The 23,916-nt window shown below is 45.8% G+C and overlaps 1 protein-coding gene across 1 annotated transcript; it reads left to right on the forward strand.

Moving 5' to 3' along the window:
• The first annotated feature begins 7,659 nt into the window (after nucleotides 1-7,659).
• KIAA1462 (KIAA1462 ortholog) lies at nucleotides 7,660-22,460 on the forward strand. Its single transcript, XM_010189226.1, has 3 exons — nucleotides 7,660-7,958; nucleotides 13,903-17,540; nucleotides 22,051-22,460. The coding sequence occupies exons 1-3, from the start codon at nucleotides 7,660-7,662 to the stop codon at nucleotides 22,083-22,085; spliced, it is 3,972 nt and encodes a 1,323-aa protein (XP_010187528.1). The 3' UTR covers nucleotides 22,086-22,460.
• The last annotated feature ends 1,456 nt before the right edge of the window (nucleotides 22,461-23,916 follow it).

Consider the following 23,916-nt stretch of genomic DNA (forward strand, 5'->3'; position numbering starts at 1 on the left):
CTCTCCTTCCCTGTACTCTGGCCCATGAGATGGAGGCCAACAAACGATAACTAAGTAATCACAGTGGGAAATGCTCAGTATTTGAAGTCTGGAAACTCCAGGTGTGGGGCATGCCAACAAACAATACCTTTTTTGTGGGGGGGAGGACTAATGTAAACATATTCTGTTTCCATCCCAAATCCTTTGGTTCTGAGACAGGATCTGCTTCATCTGCACTATTCCTGGTAGATCTTCATTTAGCCTGATCGTGAAAACCTCTGTTGATGGACATTCACAGCCTCCCAGCGTAACCTGTGGTTAACTATCATCATGGCTAGACAGTTCCCCCTAATAGCTAACCTACATCTCGCTAGCTGCATGCTAAGGTTTTCCACATCCACAGGGAGCAGAACAAGCTTATCCCTGCCTTTTAGCAGCCTGACATATTTGAAACTTGTTATCTCTCATTCTCTCACCCTCATTCCTCCTCCCTTTTCTTGCAGCTAAACAAGCCCGCTTCTTGTACCGTCTTCTCAAGGGGTCACACTGCCTAAACTTTTAATTCTTGTGAGTGAGTGGCAGGGAGCAGCATCTCACTTGAGGTAGGGCCCAAAACTCGATATAGGTCTGAGAGGGGTAAAGAGCCTGACATTTGATGCTCCTCTTAGTGTATCTACAAGCATGCTCACCTGTGTGTACCAAGCCCTGCGCTGCTCTTGGTGTCTTCTCTCATTGCGGCTCTAGCCCATGAGACTCTCGCCATACTGCTTTTTCTTTTTGCACCTTTGCTTTGCATGGATGCTTCTTCAGCATTGCACTTTACACCTGCCGATATTGAATCTCAGTCATTCATTTCAGACTGGCTCTCTAATTTATTAAGATCTTATTCTAATATAATCCCTGAAAATGCTCGCAGCACTCCCTACAGATTTGTAATTGTAATCGTAATTCTAATTTACAAGTCATTAATGGAAATACTGAATAGAGCAAGACCCCAGGCACAGACCTTATGTGTCTTTCCAGGTTGACATTGAATTTACTATTCCATGAGTACAGATTTGAAACATTTGTGTACCCACCTAGACTAAATTATACCTAAATTCTATTCACTTGATTTGCATATAAGACTATCACATGCGTTCGTCAAAAGCTTTCCTCCTCCCAATGTGAGAATTCTACTGTTTTTTCCTCCCTAGTCACTATGCTCCCAGCTCCGTCAAAGAAGAAAATGAATTTTATTAGACTTAGTTTGTTCTTGACAAGTCCATGTTTCTGTTTTCTCATGACTTTATCGTGTGGGAGTGGATGCAGCTTCAGTGTGGGGCAGGAAGCAGGGAGCTGGAAAGGCTGCAGCTCCTCCAGGATCATGTACTCACTCCCTCCCGTTCTGCGATAAATCGACACCTTTTATAAGTATTTACAAGTGGGTTGAATAATAATTTGTCTGAGTCAATATCAAAGCCAGGCTGTTTGGTCTACAATACCTCAGAGCTGTCTCCTTCCCCTTTTTGTTTGAAGTTAGATAATGTTTGCCCTGTGCCTACCCTTTGAGAGTTTCTAGGAGGTATTTACTCATGGCTCGAAGGCTGCCCTGGCTCTACTCCTTTACTCCTAGTCTACACTTAATTAAGCCCTGCTGATATGAATACATCCAACTTGCTTTAATATTCTGTAACCTCTTTTTCCCATGTTCTAGCCTATCTTTGCATTAAATATCTAATATTTTATCACAGTGAACATTGCTGTTGAAGGCTCTTCAAGCACATGAGTTTTATCTTTCCTGACGGAGCGTGTGTCTGCAAGCCAGTGAAGGGGGTGATGTTTTTTTCCGCAGTGGAGGGCAGGGGCATGGCGCGCCGGGGTGGCTGCACGCACAGCAGCACAGCAACCTGCCATTTACAGTCCCATCTGACTTCACTGTCCCACAAATGATGACATTATTAAGGTAGAAGTCTCATTTAATCTGTCTATTTTTGATAAGCTGTCTCATATGCACACACACATGCAAAACCAGAGTGAGGAAACAGGAACAATTACAATGGCCAAAGGCTTGGATATTCTCCTGGGATGTAGCTCAGGGTTATATTTAGACTGAGCGAGTAGTACCGTCTAGTATTAAAACTTCTACAAGAACCTGTTTTCCAGTGCTGTAGTCTGTCAGACTTTTACCACTTGATCTGAGACTTTCAGGTTGTGTCTCTCTCAGGCTAAATTTATTTTAATATTGTCAGCTAAATCAATTCAACCATTTCCAAGAAAAACTAGTGAGGAGGAGGGAGGAGAGAAGGAATGTTGTTTTGCCCACATTAAAAAGGGGAAAGAAAAGAAATCCTCTGCTGTTTGATTGAGAGCTGCAGTGCCATCATGTTCAGGAGCTGGATCTCTGGTGACAAGGCTCGGAGATGTCCACATGTGTTTTCACCAGATTCGTCTCTGTTTCTAGCCGCTCAGTTTTCCGAAGATTTTTTGCTCCCATCCATCAGCACCTCAGCCTCTGATGCAGCCCCATCGTGACCCAGCCCTGTGCAGGGATATGCTTGTGCCCTCACTGCTCCTGCAGATGTTTGAGCAGAGCGTGCCTGCATAGCCATTACGTCCCTACCCAGGGCTGCGGCGGTGGAGCTGGGTTGTCCTCGTAATGACAGCTCCTGCTTTTGCTGGGTACAGGTGAGACAGCGTCTCAGACATGGGAGTGGAGAGCAGGCACAGAGGTGCTGCTGCTGGAAACACAGATGGGACAGAGATTGGGGATCAGGAGGTGAAGGAGGAAAATTGGGGTGAAGGATGATGCGAATGGAGGACTGGTGGGGAGAAGCTATAAGGGCTGGCTAGCGCGGCAGTGGGCTGTGTGGGAAGAACAGCCAGACTGGTGGGACCAGGAGATGGGAAGGCTGGAGAGAGGTGCTGGGAGGCAATGGGAAGGACAGGTGGGTGTGGGAAGTGAGAAGTGAAGGCACCGAGGTGCATGGTGGTGAGGAATTAACAGAGGTGGGAGGGCCATAGGGGTGCCTGGACGGAAATGAGGGTGCTGGATTAGATGGGCAGAGGGATGGAGGAGAGTGTGGTAGAAAAATTAATCACTGCAACCAGTATTTTGGCTCATTCCATGTATTCGTTGTGTGGACAGCGGGCTTGCCACACTCGGGTTGATGTGTAGAGGCACTAGATTCCTGCAGCAGTTGCTTTGAACATACCTAGTTCACTTGTAAGACTAATTGCTTTAAAAAATAAGGTGACAGGCACTTCAGACTGGGTGCCTGGAGTGGAGAGGAGTGTTTTCACTTTAGTTTCTCTGCATAAATGCTTCTGTCTGGCACATGTCTGATGTGAAATGGGCATAATGTCACCCAGACATGAGTGAAGATAAGCTAGTTTAATGTGTGACCTATCTAGATAATACACTTTGTAATTCAGAACAGTGTTTGGATGGCTGCTGTAGATAAAGCCTAGGAGGACTGGCATCACCTGGCCTGCGCATCAGCCAAGACAGGTGTCCTGCAGACTTCAGTAGCTCGAAGTCATGTAATTACAGATTGGAGCAACTTGTGCATCCATGCAGGGTGCCTTGATTTTGGCAATTAATGATGTTTGTATGCTTCATTTTGCAATATGAATCATGCTCCTTCAATGTTTTCTTTTCTGTAAAGTTGTACAGAATCGCTTACAAAAATGCTATAGACAGTTCTGCAGAGGTGGGCATGGCAAATCATTTGCAAGAAGGACTTCAGGGGTCATATTCAAGCAGTTAAAGAGTTGCCACCTTCCGCTTCATTTCAAGTAACAGAGGGCAGGGGAGATGTTACAGGGAGCAACTAGGGCCAAATTCTCTGTCACTTCTGTTCACCTAATGCATGGGTGCTGTGGGAGCCAGGAGGCTCTTGAACCAGGGCTTAAGGGAGGAGCACACCAATGGGCTGCTCAAAACGCCACACAGGGAGAGAGTTCAAGATCAGGCAAGCCACTTCAGAGCAGGGAGGTAAGAGCTGCTTCTGCCACTGCTGCAAGTGATGGCATTCAACATGGCTAGTACTGGTCATCGTACAGGTGGTGGTGGTACCCCCCAGAATAATAACACTTGGGAACCCCTGCCGCTGAAAATACCTGCAGATAAAGGCAGACCATCAACCAAAACCAGAGCATTTTGCCCACTGAGAATGGGCTTCAGAAGCAGCTCAGAGGAAACTCTAGCACCAGATTTCTTCCAGGTGTCTTTCAGGAGTGCTTTGGGCTTTTCTCAGGGCCAGTGATGAGATCCCTGTTCAGAGACAGACCACCCCAGCCAAGGTGCTCTGATGATGTTTCCGTCTGGTGGTCCCATTGTGTCCCGCTCGCGGAGGCTGCGGGTCCCCATTGTGTCATGTCCATGGGGGCAGGCGCTGATTTCCGCCAGTCAGTCTGTGCTTGTTTCTTTGCATCTGAGAGCGTTGCTGAGAAGTTTCCAGAGAAAAGCTTGGCCCCCGTTTCCAGTGTAATGTGGCGTTGTACTGGCTGACAGGGACAAGTCGGAAATGCTGGCAAGATAGCAGGCATCCTCAGGAAGCAAACCCTATCAGAAAGCACTGATGTCATTGGCAAACAAAACAAATGAGCACTGGAAAAATAAACTGTTTTCCAGCGTTGTTGATCTTCCCTCAAATTAGAAGTTCTGCACAGCCTTTACTCTTTGGCCCAGTCTGACAGATTATTTACAAGACAGTGCTGCAACAACAGTTTTGTTACTCCTGCCAATCCAATTCCTTTGATTTTATTTTTCAGATTTATTTATATGAGGGAGAGTGGGGAAGAGCGGGAGAGTGGGGATGAGCGTCCCAGCACCGCAGCCAGGTTTGGAAAGCTGGCCAGTGTCCTTGCTGATGTTGGGTGCTGACATGGTTGATGTCCTGCAGGCTTTGCTCTGGCAGGGCCTCCAGCTCCCCTGCCCCCTGCCAGGGCCGATGCGGGAGGTCAGTACCTCCCTGTGACTTCTGCGCAGCCCTTTGAGGCATTTGTCCCAAAGTGGCCACCCACCACCACTGCTACCAGCTCCTTGTGCCATGGGCACGGAGCTTTCTCCATGTGGTAGGTCTGGGCAGAGCTCACTGCAGGGTTTGGTGTCAAGGGCATCACAGCAGGCTTCTCCGCCATGTTCATTCCCATTGCGGAGCTGTGATGGGCACAAGGACAGTGTCCCGCTCCCAGCCAGACCTTCCCACCGCCTGTGGCACTGCAGAGTTTTCTTTTCCAGTTTGTAGAGCAGGAGGACACAGTCATACCAGTTGCTCATGATGCATTTCCACCCCATTGCTCCTCACCAGCAGCGCCAAAAGGAGGATCAGAGTAAACCTCACAGGCTGGAGGTTTCTTGTCTGCTCCCCTTTGCCTGTCAGGTGGCCCCATGGCTGTGGCGGGAGGCAGAGAAAGTGTTAATTTGTGCTCCAAGCCAGCCTGATAATAATAGCAGGAAAAGAACATTTCTTCCTTGCACCTGCAAGCGCTCTGATGGGCTTTCTGCTGTTTATGGTAGTCACATTGGATCTTTCTCTTGTTGGAGGCTGAGCAGCTCTAGCAGCCAGCTGTTCCCCTCGCTCTGCTTGTACCTGGCTCCTTGCACGGTCGGAGGCAGCGGCTGGATAGAAAATCAGCCTTTTAGGTCAGCATTCAAAAATAACTCATGAAGCTTTCCTTTCCTTCTAAGAGGGAAGGGTCCCACTCCTCCCTGCTTTCTGCCTGCTTGTACTTAACCGCTGGCTTACTTGTTCAGAGCACTTACTGGGAATTTGGAGTCCTGTTCCAGCAAGGGATACTCCTAAAGTATCTTCGGCACAGAGCTTAATTTCTCTGTTTTTCAAGGGTGTGTAGTGTTACATGTGTGAAAAGGGAAGAGATTCATTAAGCTCTAGAGACAAACTGATTCAAGTGCTCAGCAGGCTCTCAGGCTGAAAAGCCACTTCTGCAGCCTTCCAGGTTAAATTTTGGCTCTGCATAAAAACTGTGCATGTTTTTCCACGCTGTGGGCTGTCCTCAGGCAAGTGCCGTAGCAGAGCCGGCTGGAAGGTCCCTACATGCCCAGGAGCCACACACCAGACTGGCCCAGAGTGGCCAGACCAGCTCCGCAGTCTGCAGAGCATCCAGGAGGCAGGGCGGGAGCAGAGCATGGATAGGGTGCTGGATAGGCAAAAAGTGGCCATAATATATGGAGTGCTGCACCACAGAAACTGGTTTGTGTTCTAAGCCAACCCATCAGCTCCTGTGTGTGTGTAGCCTGAGATGTTTAATACTAATAAATGCGTAGCAGCCACCTCAGTAGTTGCTCCATGTAAAGTCAATTATTGCAAGCAGTAGTGAACAAAGTTCTCACTTTCTTTTTGCCCAAGAAGAGCATTAGTGCCTGGTGTAGAAAATGCACTTGTTTTTCATGATCTTTGCAGAAACAATCTCCTTTTGAGCAGCTGCCAATGCTGGACTTGTCTCCGTTACATAGACCTGCTACTACTAAGGACACACAGTACTCACCAGGCATGTTAAATTAACTCTTCATGTCGGGAAAATAATCTCAAGTGTTTTATGTTTTACATAATGATTCTAATTCTGTGTGTTTCACTTCTTCTTTATCCACCTTTTTTTTTCTTTCTTTCTTCTGGTAACACAGTTCAAGCAAGGAGAAATGTACCAGAATAGGTCCATGGTTGTGTGTAACCTACAGAATAGATCACTACCTGCCACTCATTTTAAAATTCTGGAAGAATGGGTATTCTGTAATTGCCATAGTAAGCTGTGAGAGTGGTATACGCAATAGAGACTGTTTCTGGCCTACTAATTCAGTTTGCTGAATCTTTGCTGTAGTCAGTGCAGAATTGAGGGCTGTCAGTTGGAAAGAAAATCTTGACTGTCCAGTGTCTTGGAAATCCTTGAGACACAACAGACACAACCATCTTGGGTTGTTCCCAGTCATTTTACGCAGTGGAAGTGTGCTTTAAAAATAGGCTGTACTTGAAATCTTAGGTTTTGTATTATTCTAGTTGAGGATTACCAATTTCCAGCAGGCCAACACAGGCCAAAAAGAAAGTCATCTGTAGAAAGTACTGTTCAGCTGGGATATTACTTGGGCTTCTCATGTGGCTGCATAATTCATTTTTGTTCTCATGCATATTTTGTCCTTGTTCATGTGAACGTTTTTTCTTAATTGGAATATGCAGAGCTGTAGGGAGAGGCATATTGCCCTGCAATCCGCCCCCTCCTTCTGCAGCAACTTAAAATGTAACGCAGAGCACACCTCTCCATGATTGAAGAACTGTTTTTTAAGGAAATGCCTGATTCAAATTGCAGGCTTATCTTTGGTGCAAAGATTTTTTTTGAGATCACTTAGTGAGATCTGAAAGCTGCAATCACCAGTGAATTCTTCAGTGAAACAGACTGAGTCAGCAGCAGTGCGGCATCTGCAGCTTGGGTGCGTCCGTGGAGGTGCATTGTCTGGGGAGGGTCAGCACATGATTCATCAGCATCTGCATGCACTTCCATCTTTTTCATTGTAAGGGTGGAAGACTGAGGCCAGGGGATGAGACTTTTAGCTTCAGCAGCCTGATCAAAGTTATCTTTCCTTGTTTAAAGCAGCCTTCTGTTTACTTTGGTTTTGTTTTCCAGTGATGGGTCCTGCTGGAGAGAGCTTTCTGATGGCACAGCTTTGAGTGAAACCAGCACAATATGTTCAGTGTCGAGGACCTCCTGATTTCTCATGGATACAAATTGTCAAAAAATCCCCCTGTTTCATACGAGAACAAGTATGATGGATACCGGCGTGAAATCGTGGGGAACAGATCGGCTCAGAGAACACTGAACGGGTTTGAGGCAGAATCGAGAGCTGGGGCTTACGGCAGGAAACCTCTGGTGAAAACCAACTCAAGCAGCACGGAAAGCAGCCATGGGAGCCAAGGGAGGCAAGCAGGTCCTGGTTACCACCATGACCTTCAGGGTTTGTCCACTTTTCATACTTCAGAAGGGGGGTAAGTTTCAGCACCATGCCATGGCTTTGCTTTCTCTTTCTTTTTGGTCTTGACAGGTAACTAACATGATCCTAACCCTTGACACCATCTTCCTCTGACCCTTTCCTGCTCCCATACTAGTGACCATTGCCAGTGCACTGCAGGTCCACACGAAGCAGTGGCACATCCATTCACCTTCTGCTAGAGTGAGGCCTTTGAGAATATTTGGGTGATTGGAAGTGGCCGAGCGTGGGAAAATTTTATGGGAAAGGTCTTTCTGATGGGCTTAGGAAAACTCAGTCCAAGTATAGTAAAAAAAGGAACAGAAGCTCTTCCTTTTCTTCAGTTTTAAAAAACTGAACGCAGCTTCTTCTGCTACATGCACGCCCTGGGTTTTGCTGTAGATTCAGCCATGTGCAGCTCTCAGTGGAAGTTTCTGCATGCACTGAGGACTTGCTTGGTTTTTTAAGGCCACCCTCATGGAGTAAACATGAGAGGGTGCCTGTGTGTTTCCTTTTAAACCAGCTCAAAGCCAGTGGAAGTTCTTGTCGTCACTCCATAAAACGTACTCGTATAAGCATGGCTTGCTTACCAGGGCGTACGTGCACTGGGGCTGGGGCAGGAAGAGCTGTGTGTACACACCGCGCTCAGCCATTGTTCTGCGGTTATTTGAGTGCTGCAGAGGGACAAAGGAAAGGGGCGACAGCAGGACTGGAAGCCAGCCCGAGTGTGACGATGGTTTACGAGGAAAATCCCCTTCCTCCCCCCAAATGGGCTTGAAACTGAAAGCAGGGCAAAATGCTGCCGCCTTCGGAGCTTGTCCTCTTACGAAGACCTTCGGTAACACATGGCACATGCACGTGTCCCCTGACTGCTGGGCTCGCCTGCTCTTTCCAGAAATGGCTCCTGGCTGCCAGAGAGGATAAGGGGCAGGAAGAGATGTGAGTGCTGCAAAGCAGTCCTAGGGCAGCAAGTCCCAGCCGCCATGAAGGTTCCCAGGTGGAACCATCCCTTCTGGAGAAGGAAGGAGAGGACACAGGTTTAAGGGTAATAAGAAGGATCCTTCATGGTGTGTTTCGGGTGAAGTGAACTGGACAACAGTGATGTGAGAAAAGATAGTGAAAAAGAGTGAAAGGGAAAAAGGTTTTGAAGCAGGGGAAGAGAGTGTACAGCGGTGTCAAGGAAGGTGATGCTTGGCCTTGGAGCAGAGTTTACACCATGAAGGAAAACTGGTGTGGAAAAGGTATGGCCATGCAAGGCTGGAAGCAACCGCAGCGCTGCTGCTCCCATGCCCTGTGAGGCAGAGCCTGCATGGGTGCATGGTGACATGGGAAGGCTCCTGCCTCCACGCCTCCCGCCTCTCCAGGGGTGTCTACAGGGCTCATGTCTGCCCCACGTCTCAAACATGGCAGAGGCATCTGGAACTGCTGGCATCAGCTAAATACAAAATAATGCTCTCTGACAGTTTAAATGTCTCTTTCTAACATCTGAAAATGCAAGGGGTGGAATCTGTCAGGCTGCAGCATAGTTAAATGTTATATCCTGCTTTTAAAAAGTGGCTTTTCCCTATAAAATTGGGAACACAGGCCTGGAAATGGCTTTGTCAGACTTTCATAAAAATAGAAATCTTTTCTTATTGTTACAGCAAACTCTGGTTCCCAGTGAGCCTGTTGGGAACTCTTACAAGACATTAGCAGCTATGAACAAGGGACAGCCTTTGTCTCAGCCATCCCTTTCTTGCCACCCCTGGCTGTTCAGAGTGCCTCTGGTGCAGAGCATGGCACTGCTGCTGTCCTGCCGGTGCAGGAAGGGAGGAGTGAGGTCCCTGGGACAGATGCAGGAAAGCTGCTGCAGTTTCAGTGCTGGAGCACCCATGTGCCAGTTGCTGAGCTCCGGGGTGACAAATTCCCCTCCAGACCCACTCTCCTGCCCTGGAGAAGCATCTGAGGCACGAGGCTACCATGCAAATGTAAGCTGATTTAAAATGGAAGAGTTTTGTAAGGGCCCGCTTTGGTGTGTTTGGGCCTGTTAGGGGCAGGCCATAGTGAACTTTGATCCTGCTGTCTGGTTTCTGGACTGTTGCAGGAAATAGGTTCCTGGTTTTCATTCCAGGACAGAACTGCACACTGCAGCGACTTGGGGACCATCTGAGCCCAAACTGGGGACAACCACCCTGCAAGGTCTAGCGTGAAGTCACTGTTCTTTGGGCATTGCAGGCTTTCTGCAGCCACCTCCTGAAGCTGCCTTCCTAGTGCAGCACAGTGGCAGGAGGACAGAAGAGGCAGTGTGTGTCCCAAATGCCTTCTCAGACCATGACCAGCTCCATGGCAATTTGGAACATGACTCAGGCTCCTCGGATGAGGAGTTGTGTATACCACTCTCATGCTCAGACCACTGATGTAGAAGAACTGATCACCCTCCAACCACCACAGAGGTGAGCAGTGTTGCCCACCTCATTGCTGCCTTCACAGACAGGTTTGCAGGGCTTGCAGTTCTTCATGACGGCAGGGGATGATGCCGTTCTCTCCACTTATTGGGATTGTTCTGCCGATCAAATGTTGCCGAGCAGGAGGAGAGAGGCTTCCTAGCAACTGTGTGTGGGCACATCACACCACCGCTGCTGCTGCTTGCAAAGGGGGAGTGATGCCCCAGCAGAGCAGGGAAGTGATGGTTTGCTCCAACTCATTCTTCAGGCAAAGCATAGATGGTGGGAGGGCTGTCCTGGCTGGCCTTGCTTAACTGAGCTTTAGGAGGCTGCACATTAAAGGTTTGGGAGGTGAGGTGAAGAAGCTGACTCTGTGAGTAGGGAGGTGAGGGTTCACAGAAGCGGAAGAGAAGAGGCACTTTACTTAGCTGTTTGTGTGGGAGGAACTATGTTGGTAGCTAGCAAATTTAGAGATAAATAGATAGCATCATTAATGAGGTCACCTGCTGGAAAAATGAGAAGAGTGTATTGGTGTTTCCCTGCATTAGGGCTCGGAAGAGTGTATGTGAGGATAGGATCCTAGAATAGAGCAGAAGCTGCCAGTTCCCAGAACAGCCCTTTGAATATTTTTCCCCCTTGCTGACAAATCCACAGAATTTCTTAACAGAGCCTCCTCATTGGGCACAAAGTCTGTACCCGTGCCTGCAGCTCATGCACCTGAGCTTCTGGGTGCCTCACACCTACTGCCTACACGCTGGCAGCCAGAAGTAAGGACAAAAACTCCCTAGAAAGCCCTGCAGTGGCTTCATTCTGCAGGGTTTTGACTTGGAAGCCTGTGCCACACTCCTTTACGTGTGGCCTCGTGATGTGGGTCACACAAGGTCCTGCTGGTACAGCATCACCTGAGGGACCTGGGCAGCTTTAACCCATTGCTCTGAGACCAGCAGCACAGTGAAATGCGGTCATGCGGCCAGTGCAGGGCGAACTGATGGCCTCGTTTCTTGCAAAGCCCTAAAATTAATAGAAAGAATAGTTTGGGGTTTTAAAACATTTTTAATTGAATTGATTCTGTATAAAAATAATATAAAGCACTTTATGGCAGCAAATGTGATACTTGTTAGAATCTGGCCTGTTAGAAAAGAGCTCACAATGTTAAAATCTACCTCCTTAGTGCCATGGGACCACTCTGTCCCTGGCACTCAAATCTTCCTGGTTGGTTCCATGGGAGCACTCTATGCTTGGCAGCCGTCCCAGCTGTGAGACACTTGCAGGCCGCTGTGTCCGGGTGTGAGTTTCTTTGTGCATCAGTGCCAGCGCATCATGGAGTGAGACAGAATTGTGCGGTGGCACAGTTGGGACGAGCTGTGGCTAAGAGAGGGACTTGCGGTCTCTTCATTGATAACGTCATGGACACACAGACTGCAGCATGGCTGGCACTCACCATCCAGGGGTGTTTTTAAAAAGGCAAACTGACCAAAATTCCTCTTGTTTTAGTGTTTTCCTAGGAAAGAGTTGACTAATGCTTCCTTCCCTACTCCTGATTTCCTATTACATCTTTCAAACAGCCAACCCATTCCATTCCTCTGCTGTTAGTTGCAATTATTGCAAATCTCAGTACTCGGGAGGTCTACCGTACCTCCTTCCCCCAATGTCTTTATGTTTTTAGTTGATAAAAATTTGGATTTACTTTGTGGTTTTTTAAATGGTGAATTAAGCTTTGCAACAGCATCTCTGGAAATTTAAAGATCAAGATTTTTAGATGCTTTTCTGAAAGACGTGCTATCACTGAAGCAGGAATCATTTCAGGCAAGTCTGATGGCCTGCGTTGAGCAAGATGTCAAACTAAATAATCGTAATGGTCTCTGCTGATCTCGGAATCGATGACTCTCTACTTCCTGCAATTTCTGTAGACCCTTTTATGATGATGGATAAAATCAAACCAGGTATTTTGGCAGAGCAGAAAGAGATGTCTGTTCATTCCCTCCTCACTATTGCTAGACTCTGTTTCACACCTTGTTTTGCAAACGCAGGTACAAATGGTGCCATAGCAGCATGGGGATGAGCTGAAAGTAGATTGGATGATCTTAGGAGAAGGCAGCATTTGTTCAGCTGCATTTTCCACATTCAGAGAGGCATGGAAATGTTCGTGGTTACCGCAGTCAACTTTGCCATAGAGGAGGTGTCCTGTTATATCTCTCCGATTGATGAAGATGTCAGTTCCTTCAGCAATCGGGCTGTACTTTGCACTTCAGAGACAGAACATTTTGTTCAGATGTTAAGTCTTATTCCAGTTGAATTAATATGAACAAGATGCTCCTTATCCCACTTTGTTTTTAAACTTTTATAGTCATAGGATGAAGTTAATATACATACAAGAAAATTGCTGTGGGTCTGGATTGCTTAGTTTTCATTCTGAATTTTGAACTGTATTATGTTTTCACAAACTACTATTTGAATAGATCATTGTTTTTAGTAAAAAAAGCCAGATGACACTGTTTATATACTTTGGGGTGGAAGGAAGAGAAAGAAATCCTTGGGTTCTATCTACATACTTGTCCTATTTCTGTCACTTTTGATTTTTCTTTCCAGTCTTATGCTGGTGGCAGCTACATAGCGTAAAGGCAATTACATTGTTGGACACCTTAGGTGCAAGAATAGCAGAACACAGTTCAAGTACAAGATCAATTATTTATATAGAAAGGTACCAATTTTGTTCAGCAGTAATATATTAAATAGTTTACAGTCTGTTCAGAACACACAAAGAACTTATTCTGTTAATGTAAATCTGTGTTCTGAATTTCTAATCTCCAATAGAATTCTAATGTCTTTCATATTTCAGTAACAGATTGTTGGAGTTAATCCATCTTTTATTTAACAGTGTTATAGTTCTTTTGAGGTGTTTTAGATTTTAAATATTAGTTCCATCTTATTCAAAACTATGCTGATATATCGCCATTGTTGTGGCATGTATCATTTCATCCAAAGCACTTGGAAGAAATTCGTTCCCTTTGAAAGATGAACAAGAATCAACACTGGAAATGACATGTTTCATTTCATGGATGCAAATCATGCTTCTTACAGAATGTATCTTATGAAATAGCCCCCTACCTGTTCTCCCTACCTCTGCTTTTCAACTTTGGATTCCTATTAAACTCGCATACCACAGCAGTCCCCTTGACATCTGTAGATTTTGATGTAGCAGAATGCAGAAATAAGTTCAACACAATAATTTCTTGTTTTCTGGTGTCCATTGAGGAGGGCTGTGCATGTTTGCACAACACATAACTGTGTGCATTTGTTTCTCTTTCTAACAGCTTTGCATAGCTAACAATGTGCCAGCAGAGCATCGCTCCCTTCCTTTACTCATGTTAATGACTGACTTTTAAATCCTCTCATTAAAATCATAAAGTCATCTGGTTGCAAATAGATTACACAAACCTCGTTGGCATAACTCACCATTTGACCTCTTAATGGCCTTACCCATAAGGGAAAGAAAGGGCATCTGTGCAAACTGTCTGTGACACTGCGTTTCTTTTTCAGGGTTTATGACAGGCCCCAATTAGCATGGTCTTCCCAGCCCAAGCCTGACAAAGATCTCGCCTATTGGAGGAGACGCGGACAGGACTTCAGTGTGCTCCTGGGCTATTCCCAGAGAGGCAGCGTGGAAATGAAAGGCCCGGCTGCAGCCCCAGGGGCACCCCGGCACCCCAAGGAGAGTCAGCTGAAGGTGGGGATGGGCACAGGGTACGTCCGAAGAAGCGGCCTGCAGGAGAGCTGTGAAGTGCCCAGCAACTGCAAATGGCAGAGTCTGGGAATGGAAAGCTGGAACCAGACGAAAAAGGTAGGGAGGCAAATGTCCGAGGGTGACAGGGAGAAGCTGCTGCAAGAGCTGTATTCACTCACTCTGGGAGACAACGTGCTGAGTGCCCACAAGGGGAAATCGCAGTCCTTGCCGAGGGTCCTTTCCCCAGAGAGTATGAGGTGCGTGGAAATGCCCTCACTGACCAACAGTAACCACTCACTCAGCGCAACTAAAACCTCCTCCTATCCCACAAACAGACTGAGTGTGGAGCCAGCCAAGCCCCACGAAACAGGAGGCCATTTCCTTCCCCTGGTGAAACCCAAGTATGGGAGACCTCTCAAGCCTCCGTCCTACGACCTGCAGTGGCAGACGAGGGCACTGGTGGAAACGGCAGGTTTCCAGGACTGCTACCAGAAAGATGAACCTGTCCCCTACATAGCCAAAGTTAATGAGCCAAGGCAAGAGGCCTGCATTCAAGACTCTGGTTTGGAACCCCCAGTCTATGTACCTCCTCCATCTTACAAATCCCCACCTCACCACAGTGTGACCCCGCATCCCCTCAGTGAAGTGCCTAACAATGACACGTATGCCAGCAGCGATCAGCACGGTCCTGCGGAGCGGGTTGTCCCCTGCCAACGACCACCCGCGAATACTTCTGAAGCAGGGCATGCCCCTTGCAAAGACAGCCATCTTCCTCACAGGAAGCAAAGCCACGCGAGGCGCCCCGCTGACTACCTGCGTTCTGTTCAGTATATCCCCTTTGATGATCCTCGGATACGACATATTAAAATTGCATCACCAGAAGGTCTACAGGACAACACTAAATACACTGAAAATGCATGTAGTCCCAGCTCTGGTGCTTTGCAAGAGAGAGATCTTGAAGTACAGTACAACAGTGCCTTTTTGGATGCATCAGATTTGTCCAATTCTGCAAAGGGAGAAAGAGCTTCAGACAGCTCCACCCATAGCAACAGATGGTTGGCACCATCCATCCGAGATCAGGAAAACTGTGCCTTGCCGGACCAAAGAGATAGTTGTAGCACAACTCATCACAGCCCCCGTAACAAAGCCAGCGCAGAGTACATGAAAGGCAAACTTTCTGTAAGAAATTCACATATGGACAGCACCTGTGAGACTGTTACAAAAGTGAAAAAGTTTGAACCTGGAACCGGGATGCAGAGCAAAAAGAGTTCAAAGAAAAAAATGAATGAAACTATATTTTGTTTGGTTTCTATCCCAGTTAAATCAGAATCCAATCTGCCAGATACAGATAGGAACAACAACATAACCCAGAGCCCTGATAAGAATGGGTTTGATAACAATGGGGCTTTGCAAGAACAAAGTCTCTTAAGTATGTCTTCAACAGACTTGGAGCTACAAGCGCTTACAGGAAGCATGACCAATAAAAATGAGTTACAAAAACAAGAGTTGTGGAGACCAGAAGAGTTCAAACAAATGAATGACCTCAGATTTATTCAGCCTGCAAAACACAAAGAGCTCAAATACTCTGGCTCCTGGCCAGGTGATCAGTACAAAGACCAGCAGACACAGACCAGTTTCTCTGAAGAACCTAAAAGCCCACAATTTTTCCATGGTACAAAGCCTGGGCAGCCCAGTAGTAACAAGCTGCTGTCTCCAAAGCTCCTAGGATGCACAGCACCCACAACAGGGTCAAAACAGGCTGGGTTGCCTTCTGAAGAGAGAAGCTGCAGACAGAGCACATATGGCATGAAGGGTCAGATGTACCTCAGCCAGTCTAGCAACAGTGCGTTTTCCAGGACTGCCACCTCGGTCCTTCAGCCCCCCTCCCCAAAAGCCCACCAGAGCCAGCCCGTGCCTGCCCAGGAGCGGGAAACTGGCCTTCTTTCCAAGGGAGATGTAGTTAAGGGGGAAGCAGGCGCTCCCTGCAACAGTAAAGAGCTATTTGGGCAGTTCCTGTTGAAGCCTGTAAGTCGCCGTCCCTGGGACGCAATAAGTGAGCTGGAAAGTTTTAACAAGGAGCTGCAAGAGCAGGAGGAGAGCACCAGCAGTGACGAGGATTTGGAAAGTGCTGCGGCTTCTCTGCAGGCAGGTGCCTTTGCGCAGAGGAGAGCGTCCAGAAATGAGAAGTCAAACCAGGAGCCAAAACATGGTGGGAAATCAGAAACGATTGTGCCAGAGGTGCCTATATTTAAGTCGGGAAGAGTTAAAAGTAAGTCTGAAAGCTGGAGTGTGGGGACGAAGCATGGCAGTGTTGGCTTTCAAGGCTCCTGGCAGCCAGCAGGGAGCAGTGAAGGAGTCGGGCCAGCAGATGGAAGTCTGATAACAGAAATGAGGACGGGGGAAGCCAAGAGCAGAACGAGCAGGCAGCCAGTTTGTGTGGGTCCTCTCCAGAGAGTTTTGTCCAGTAGCCCAAGCAGTTTGTGTGAGAGCAATCCTTTCAATAACCCTGTCTTGCAGGAGATGAGCGAAGACCAAAATTACCTAGAGTTTGTTAAACTGAGCAAAGGGGCAACTCCTACAAATGATACGGTATTAGAGAGGGGCTCAGTAGCCCGCTTGTCGCTAACAAAGAGGAACCAAGGGTGCTCTGAGCCGGATTTGAGGTCAGTGGGACTTGATGTAGGCCCAGAACCTGGTGCTAACAATTCTGATCACTCTTCAGATGCAAATGCAGTGGAAATCCCTGTGAATGAGTCATTGCAGGCAAGAGCTGCAAGAATTTTAGGTATAGATATAGCAGTGGAGTCTCTCCTTCCAGATGACCACATTGGGTCCCAGCCAGGCACCAGCCCTGCAAACAGTGCCCAGGACTTTGAGCCATCGGTGGCGAGCACAGTAAGTGACAAAGAAGGAAAAAAAGAGAGTTCCTTTGAAAGCAGACGGAAGTGTGGCTGGACAGAGAGTGCTCTCTTCGTCGGAGCAGGAGGCCGATCTTTATACCCTGATGAATGCCAGACCACTCACCAGGAAACCAGTGCTAAAACACTGGTAACGGAGCAAGTTCCTGAACAACCTGCGAGTCCCAGCCAAGGTGAGGACCGAAACTTGGTCTGCAAGTCAGCTGTGTATCAGCATTCAGAAAAAAGAGTGAGAAGCACCTCAAAAGTGATAGAGACACTCCAAGGCAAGCTTACTTCTCCACCGAGCCGGACTGCCATGGATCGCTTAGTGCGAATGAAAGAGGTGGATTCTGTGTCCCGGATGAGACGTCTGAGCATTAAGAGTGCAGATTCGGGAGAGGAGGTGGATGAGGAGAAGCTGTCGAGGGTACAAGAGGAGAAAGGAAGCAAATTGGCAAGCTCAGGGGCTGTGTCCAAGCGTGTCATCTCTCTCAGTGAAAATGGATATTTAGGTGGAATGGACAAGAAGAAGATGGACAGAGATTTTTCTTTTGGTAAGACCCTATTATAGAAAAACCAAGTGTGTGCTGTTTCCTTATGTAATGGGGATGATCGCTTTGCTCATGCCCACGTAATGCTGCTCAAATAGTAACAGGGTGTAGGTGGTGCTACCCCCATCTGGTTGCTACCCTCTTTGCTCTCCTTGTGGAAGAAGATGAGTGTTCTCTGATCCCATTTTAGGAAGTTACTGTAAAACTCACTTGCAGTACTGAAACTCATTCACAGAGACTGGAGTGCTCCCTGAGGTCTTATCTCTGTCTAATTGTTTCAGGGAATGGCCAGCTTCAAACAGCAGAGTTCAGCGATAGTCACTCTAGTGCCAGTGTTTGGGAACATGTGGTGATTTAATCATAGCCTCTCCTTGAATACCCATTTTTTCCCCTCTCTAATACTTAAGTAGACACATACTATATCAGAGTTCAGAAGAAACTAAAAATAAAAATCTGATGTTCTTCTGTGAAGCCTCTGGGAAATGGCTGCGTTAAGGGCCTGGAAAATTCTCTCTCTCTCTTATGAATAATTTCCAGATCAGATGTTGAGAATAACAGTTATCCCAAGGTCAAATGGAAAGCTGACTTTTTCAGTGAACACGTTTTTTTTTTGGTGTTCCTCATCTCTCAGAAGTGTATAAACTTGTGTAGTCCATATGCATCTGCACATTAGCATGAGCTGTTCTCTCTCCAAAACAGTTTTCATACGGCATTGTGTCAAACAACTGAAAATCAGTTGTTGCCATAGATCTGTGTAAAGGGATAAATCTCCCAGGCCAGCTGTCTAGTCCATTAAATTAATTGGAGTAAGCAAACGTATGGTGTGAGTGTTGTTAAATTAGTATTAATCCCCTCCTTGCTTTTTCCATTCTCTCTGTAACAGCTGACACACTACCTTGAAATCTGCACAGGTTATTCAGTAAACCTCATCAATACAAATCTCTTCACAGTTTTCCAGTACAGAGTTAAATGGAGCATACTTTAAAGTAGATTTATTTATTTCCATCTGAAGATAAATATTTGTATGAGTTCTAAGTATTGACTCCTGCAGTCTTGCAGCCTTTCCCTTCACATCTTTTTCTGTATCCTACAGCTCTATGTCTCTTTCTGCTCCAAACTGTATTTCTCTAGACCAGATTTTCCGAGCAGGCTAATTAAGCTTTCTTGTACCCATCAGGTCTAGTATGCCCCGCATGCATTTCATATGCTTTCCTCCCTTGGGGTTTCTGCTGGAACGAGGAAAATAACTGTTGTGGTGACATGACTTCAGGGATGTATCAAAACAGATTGTGTGTGTTTTATTGGAGGCTTATTCTGCAGTAAATTAGGTCTAAATTTATCCCTCTTGCTGACAATGCCAGCCTGTATTCCAGAGTGTGTTACCATTGCAGCAGTCTTCTCACAGATGTAGCAACTCCCCATGTCTGGACAGCATAGATGTCCCTTGCTGCTGCTCACATCCAGTGTCACAGGGTAATGCACACTCTCATGGGGCAGGGAGGCATCTCCTCCGCTGGCTTCTTCCCAGCCAGAGAGACCCTGATTTGCTGGTGGCTGCAAGGTCTTCACCCTACCTTAACAGGGCGGGACTGAAGAGTAAAGTTTGTGGAAAGGCCTAATGCTGAGTCTTCCTCTGTTAACTCTCACTCCAACTTCCAGACTAGCTCACTGGTACCACTGAAAGTCAGAATGAGAATTAGTCCTGGAAAACCATTGTATCTGTTGCTTTTAAAGAGTAAATATTGCTAAGGCAATTGAGAGTGAGGTAGGGTGATGTTAGTCTTAGAGTTGCAGACCAGGCTGGAGGCCTTAGCAGAACCAGGCTCTCACGTGTGTAACGCAGCTTGGCAGGCAAACATAATCTCTCACAGCAAGAGCTCTGCCAAAACTCTGCACAGCAAGCTGATCTCACTCTGTAAATACTGCCATTGGAAGAGTATCTCCAAATGTTCCTAAATGCACTGGATGTCCTTTCTCCTTTGCTGTTTGAAGACTGCTTCCATGAGGCTGCTGATCTGGCTTTGTCTCATAGAGAGCATTTCAAATGAGCTTAACCAAATCTTGAATAAACGTTTCTGTATCAGCGCTAGAGCTCCAATGTTTGTCCCCCCAGAAGTGTGACATAGCCTGGCAGCTTGGCCCTTTTGTGTCCTTGGTTTAGGTGCTGAGGGTGTGGGTAAGCTTTCAGGGAATAAACTGAGCCACGCAGAGGCTCCATGTCTTATTGACTGATTTTCTGCCCCCTGCCACTCCCCAAAATGGTGAACACCTGCAATTTTTTGGGAAGTTCTATTAGAGTGAATGTGTCTGGCCTTGGAAAAATCAAGTTTCTGAAATGTGAATCCATTTTTATTCTTAGGTCAATCTCACACAGAAAAGTTCAGAATTTTTGTACATTCTGGCAGGTTAGATGCAATTTAATTTTAGATGTTTACAACTGAGAAAATGTTACTGCTTTAGAGGCATCTTCCAGGTGCATTAAGCTTAGAAAGATGCAGCATTATCCTGGAGCCCTCAAAAACTTTTTTCCTTTTGATTTTTTTGCATTCATCTAGTGTCTGTTCACAGAATCACAGAATCACAGAACGTTAGGGATTGGAAGGGACCTCAAAAGATCATCTAGTCCAATCCCCCTGCTGGAGCAGGAACACCTAGATGAGGTTGCACAGGAAGGCGTCCAGGCGGGTTTTGAATGTCTCCAGAGAAGGAGACTCCACAACCTCTCTGGGCAGCCTGTTCCAGTGCTCTGTCACCCTCACTGAGAAGAAGTTTCTTCTCAAATTTAAGTGGAACCTCCTGTGTTCCACCTTGTGCCCATTACCTCTTGTCCTATCATTGTTTGTCACCGAGAAGAGCCTGACTCCATCCTCGTGACACTCACCCTTTAAATATTTATAAACATGAATGAGGTCTCCCCTCAGTCTCCTCTTCTGCAAACTAAAGAGACCCAGCTCCCTCAGCTGCTCCTCATAAGGGAGATGCTCCACTCCCTTGATCATCTTTGTAGCCCTACGCTGGACTCTCTCCAGCAGTTCCCTGTCCTTCTTGAACTGAGGGGCCCAGAACTGGACACAATATTCCAGATGCGGTTCTTGAAGTTTGGAAATACCAGAAGAGGCTGAATAGTGATAAGCAGTTCTGAAAACATAGATGTTGCTGGCACAGACTCCTTTCTTGGCTGGTGTAGCAATTTGAGGAGAATGAGCAAGAGAAGTGATAAAGGATCCTGCACCTGGAATCTGCCCACTGGGGCCAAGTCCAGAGGTTCTCTCTTAGCCAGTTCCCCCTTCATATGAGTCTGGATGCTGCAGATGGACACTTGCACACAGGAGTAAAAATCTTGCTGCGGGGATTTTTATGCTTGTTTGAATGAAGACATTCACTCACATCAACATAAAAGTCCTGAGGGGAAACGTTTTTACTCCAAAGTGTGATATTTATGTGGGCAACTATTTTCACGCTCAACTGTTTAAATGCGCATGCTGTGGGAGTACAGCCTACGGGAGGGACGTTTAAGGTTAGCATAGATACCCAAGTTGCATAAGACCAGCAAATAGCACACGGTAGCACAGCTGCAGCACCAGTTTGTCCAGGCCCTGTGTGCCTACTGGCTCCTCCGTAGGTAACCCTGGTTCCTCCATGCCATGACTGTGCATCCCAAATATCCTAAAGTAAGTCAGGTGTGCCCATAGTGGCACAGGGCAGGCAGATCTCACAAGGTAAAGCCATTTCCTTGCAATTCTATCCTGGAGTCACAAGGGTGAAGGAAAAGGCTTGTATCTGCTCGCTTCATGGCCAACGTTGGGATAAATCCAACAAAAAAAACCCCAACAAAACTGATGGAAGAGTGTCCTTGGGGTTCAGGAAAAGAAAACCAAAGTGTGGTCTGTCCTGTGAACTGACTAGAGGTAGGCTGCCAATGAAAAGCAATGTTAGTAAGCCAGTCCAGTGCTTCAGTGAATAACATTCAAAACGTGAGCTGCAGTTTTGCAGAGGTGAGACAGTCTAAGCACAGTGATGCAGTGCAGCTGTGCTTTCCTCTGTTCTGCTGAATGAATTTGAAACCAAGGGTTTGCAATCAAATGAAAAGGCCCTGATGACTGAATGGCATCATCACTTCTTCAGCCAGCCTTAAACACCCTGCTAGGGTGCTCAAAGCATTCACTTGTCCTTAGCTTAATACAAGGGGGGCAGATCTTACGCCTTTCTCTCTCTGTGAAAGCATCTGAAAACTAGAAGTAATCACTTGGCATTCAGTGCACTTGCTCCCACGTACCTGAGGCTTCCCAAATTCTGTCTCCATGCATTTGATCCAAGTTGCTCCCAAATTACTCTGGTGTAAATACAGAATTTGGGTCAGGAATGTAATATGTATCTTTAAGGCTCTAATTCCAGTATTAGCTTGTTTATTTTTAATAAAAACTAGAGAAAAGATGTCTCATTTCCACAGCTAGCAGCATTGAATAGATTTCACAATACATTATTAATAGTGTTTTCTTGGGTTTTTTTTCAGATACATATGACCCCACCAAAGTTGAAAAGGTGTGAGATGAATGAAGAGGAGAATAGGGATTTCTGCTCTACTCAGAATGTTTTACTGATGTTTTTTCTGAGTGTTTTTTGTCTGTTTTTTGTTCTTTGATGCTTGGAAATTGCCTCCATTTGTGGTGTTCATGGTGTACTGATAATGCCTTTACCACTGCCACTAGGAATTAGCTATTTGTATCTGAAACTGTTGTGGAGACCACAGAAAAATTTGACTTCTGCATTGGAACCATCTGGCTTTGTAGCGCTAAGACTTGATACCTACTGTTGGCCAAGAGTTTTTATCTGAACTCTATTTCAGTCTTCAGTGGAGATGATGAAGTGAGGCTTTTCAGCTTTCTCTTTGGTGTAAATGTAAACATGGGAGATTAGTGAAATGATTTTTAAAAGAATGTGAATTTATACGCTAAACTTCTAAGTATCTGCAGTCTAAACTTCGTTTAACTTAAGGGATTTTTGGCCATAAGTAGAAAGTGCTGCTGCACTACATGGGGGAAGGAATGCGAGAGAATGGTAGCAAAGACTGATTGTGAAATTATTTCTGACTTCCAGAGTTTTAATTTACTCAGATTAAATACTTACTTGCCACCTAGAGAGAAGAAAAGCAAAAACCCCAAAGCTTCTAAAAGATGAAAGACTTTTGTAGTACAGTGTACAGAACGTGTAATTATAGTAGCTGGCAACTAGTGTTTCAAACCAATGCAAAGTATACCACTGGCTGTTTTGCACTCAGTATTACCTATTTTTGTTTTGCTGTTTAGAAATTCTTTATATGAAAGAATAGTAGCTGGTTTAAAATAGCCCATTTTAACAAAGTAACTATATTTCTTGTTACAGAATACTATCTATTTTTCTACGATGTAAACAATTGCTAACAAGTGGCAAGTATAAAGAAGTATTATTATTATTATTATTATATTTTAAGAAGACTTATCCCTCTAAGCGAAGGTGCCCCAAGAAGATTTCACTTGTATATCTTAATGCACACTCCATATTGCCACATACTCAGTAGTGCTACCTTATTTTGTTCTGAAAAGAGCCATCCATCTATGTATGTATGTAGTACAGGGTTAATTTCTATTTTTCCCCACTCAACCCTTGGATCATTCTTCTTGGAGCCGCTTTCTGAAGCACAGCTGAGAACTGTCTGGGGTGGTGTCGCTGCCATTACATTCCAGTCACGGTGATTACCAAAAAGTGGGTTTGGATCTTTGTCCCAGTATCTCTGAGTGGCTCAGAAAAATACCTGGTTGCTTTTTTTTACTTTGTTCCCTTTTACATATTATGGTTTTGGATTAGGCCACTGTATGAAAATATACAAAACTGGGTTCAGTTCTTCCCTGAAGTCAACTGAAGTTGCTGGGGAGGAGTTCAGGTGTCTTCTTGACAGCATTTAAATACATGGCTTTAAGTATATTTGATCTGAACACACAAATGCATGAATTACAGAGTTTATAATAAAGCCTATGCATTCTGCTCTTTGATACTGAATTAGCCTGCATAGTATCTGTGTCTTTAAAGCCTTTATGTCCACTCCTCTGTATTTTTTTGTAAGTACCGGTGTACTACCATCCTCCTGATGACTTGTTCATGTACTTCACCGGTCTACTCTACTGGCCTTTTCTGGTTTTTAAGCATAATTTTATTTTTTAAAATCTTCTAATTTCTTGAAATATTTTTCCTAAGTCTGTAATTTGGAAAGAATGATGGGGGAAAACACTCATCCTGTGTTTTGGCAGCAAGAATTTCTTGTCTGTAACACATGATTCTGTTACATATGGACTATTTAAAGCTTGTTTGAAAAGAAAATGTGGTGTGTAATTTATTTCATTAA

The sequence above is a fragment of the Mesitornis unicolor genome, unplaced genomic scaffold (assembly GCF_000695765.1).
Source record: "Mesitornis unicolor isolate BGI_N332 unplaced genomic scaffold, ASM69576v1 scaffold17197, whole genome shotgun sequence".
NCBI lineage: Eukaryota > Metazoa > Chordata > Aves > Mesitornithiformes > Mesitornithidae > Mesitornis > Mesitornis unicolor.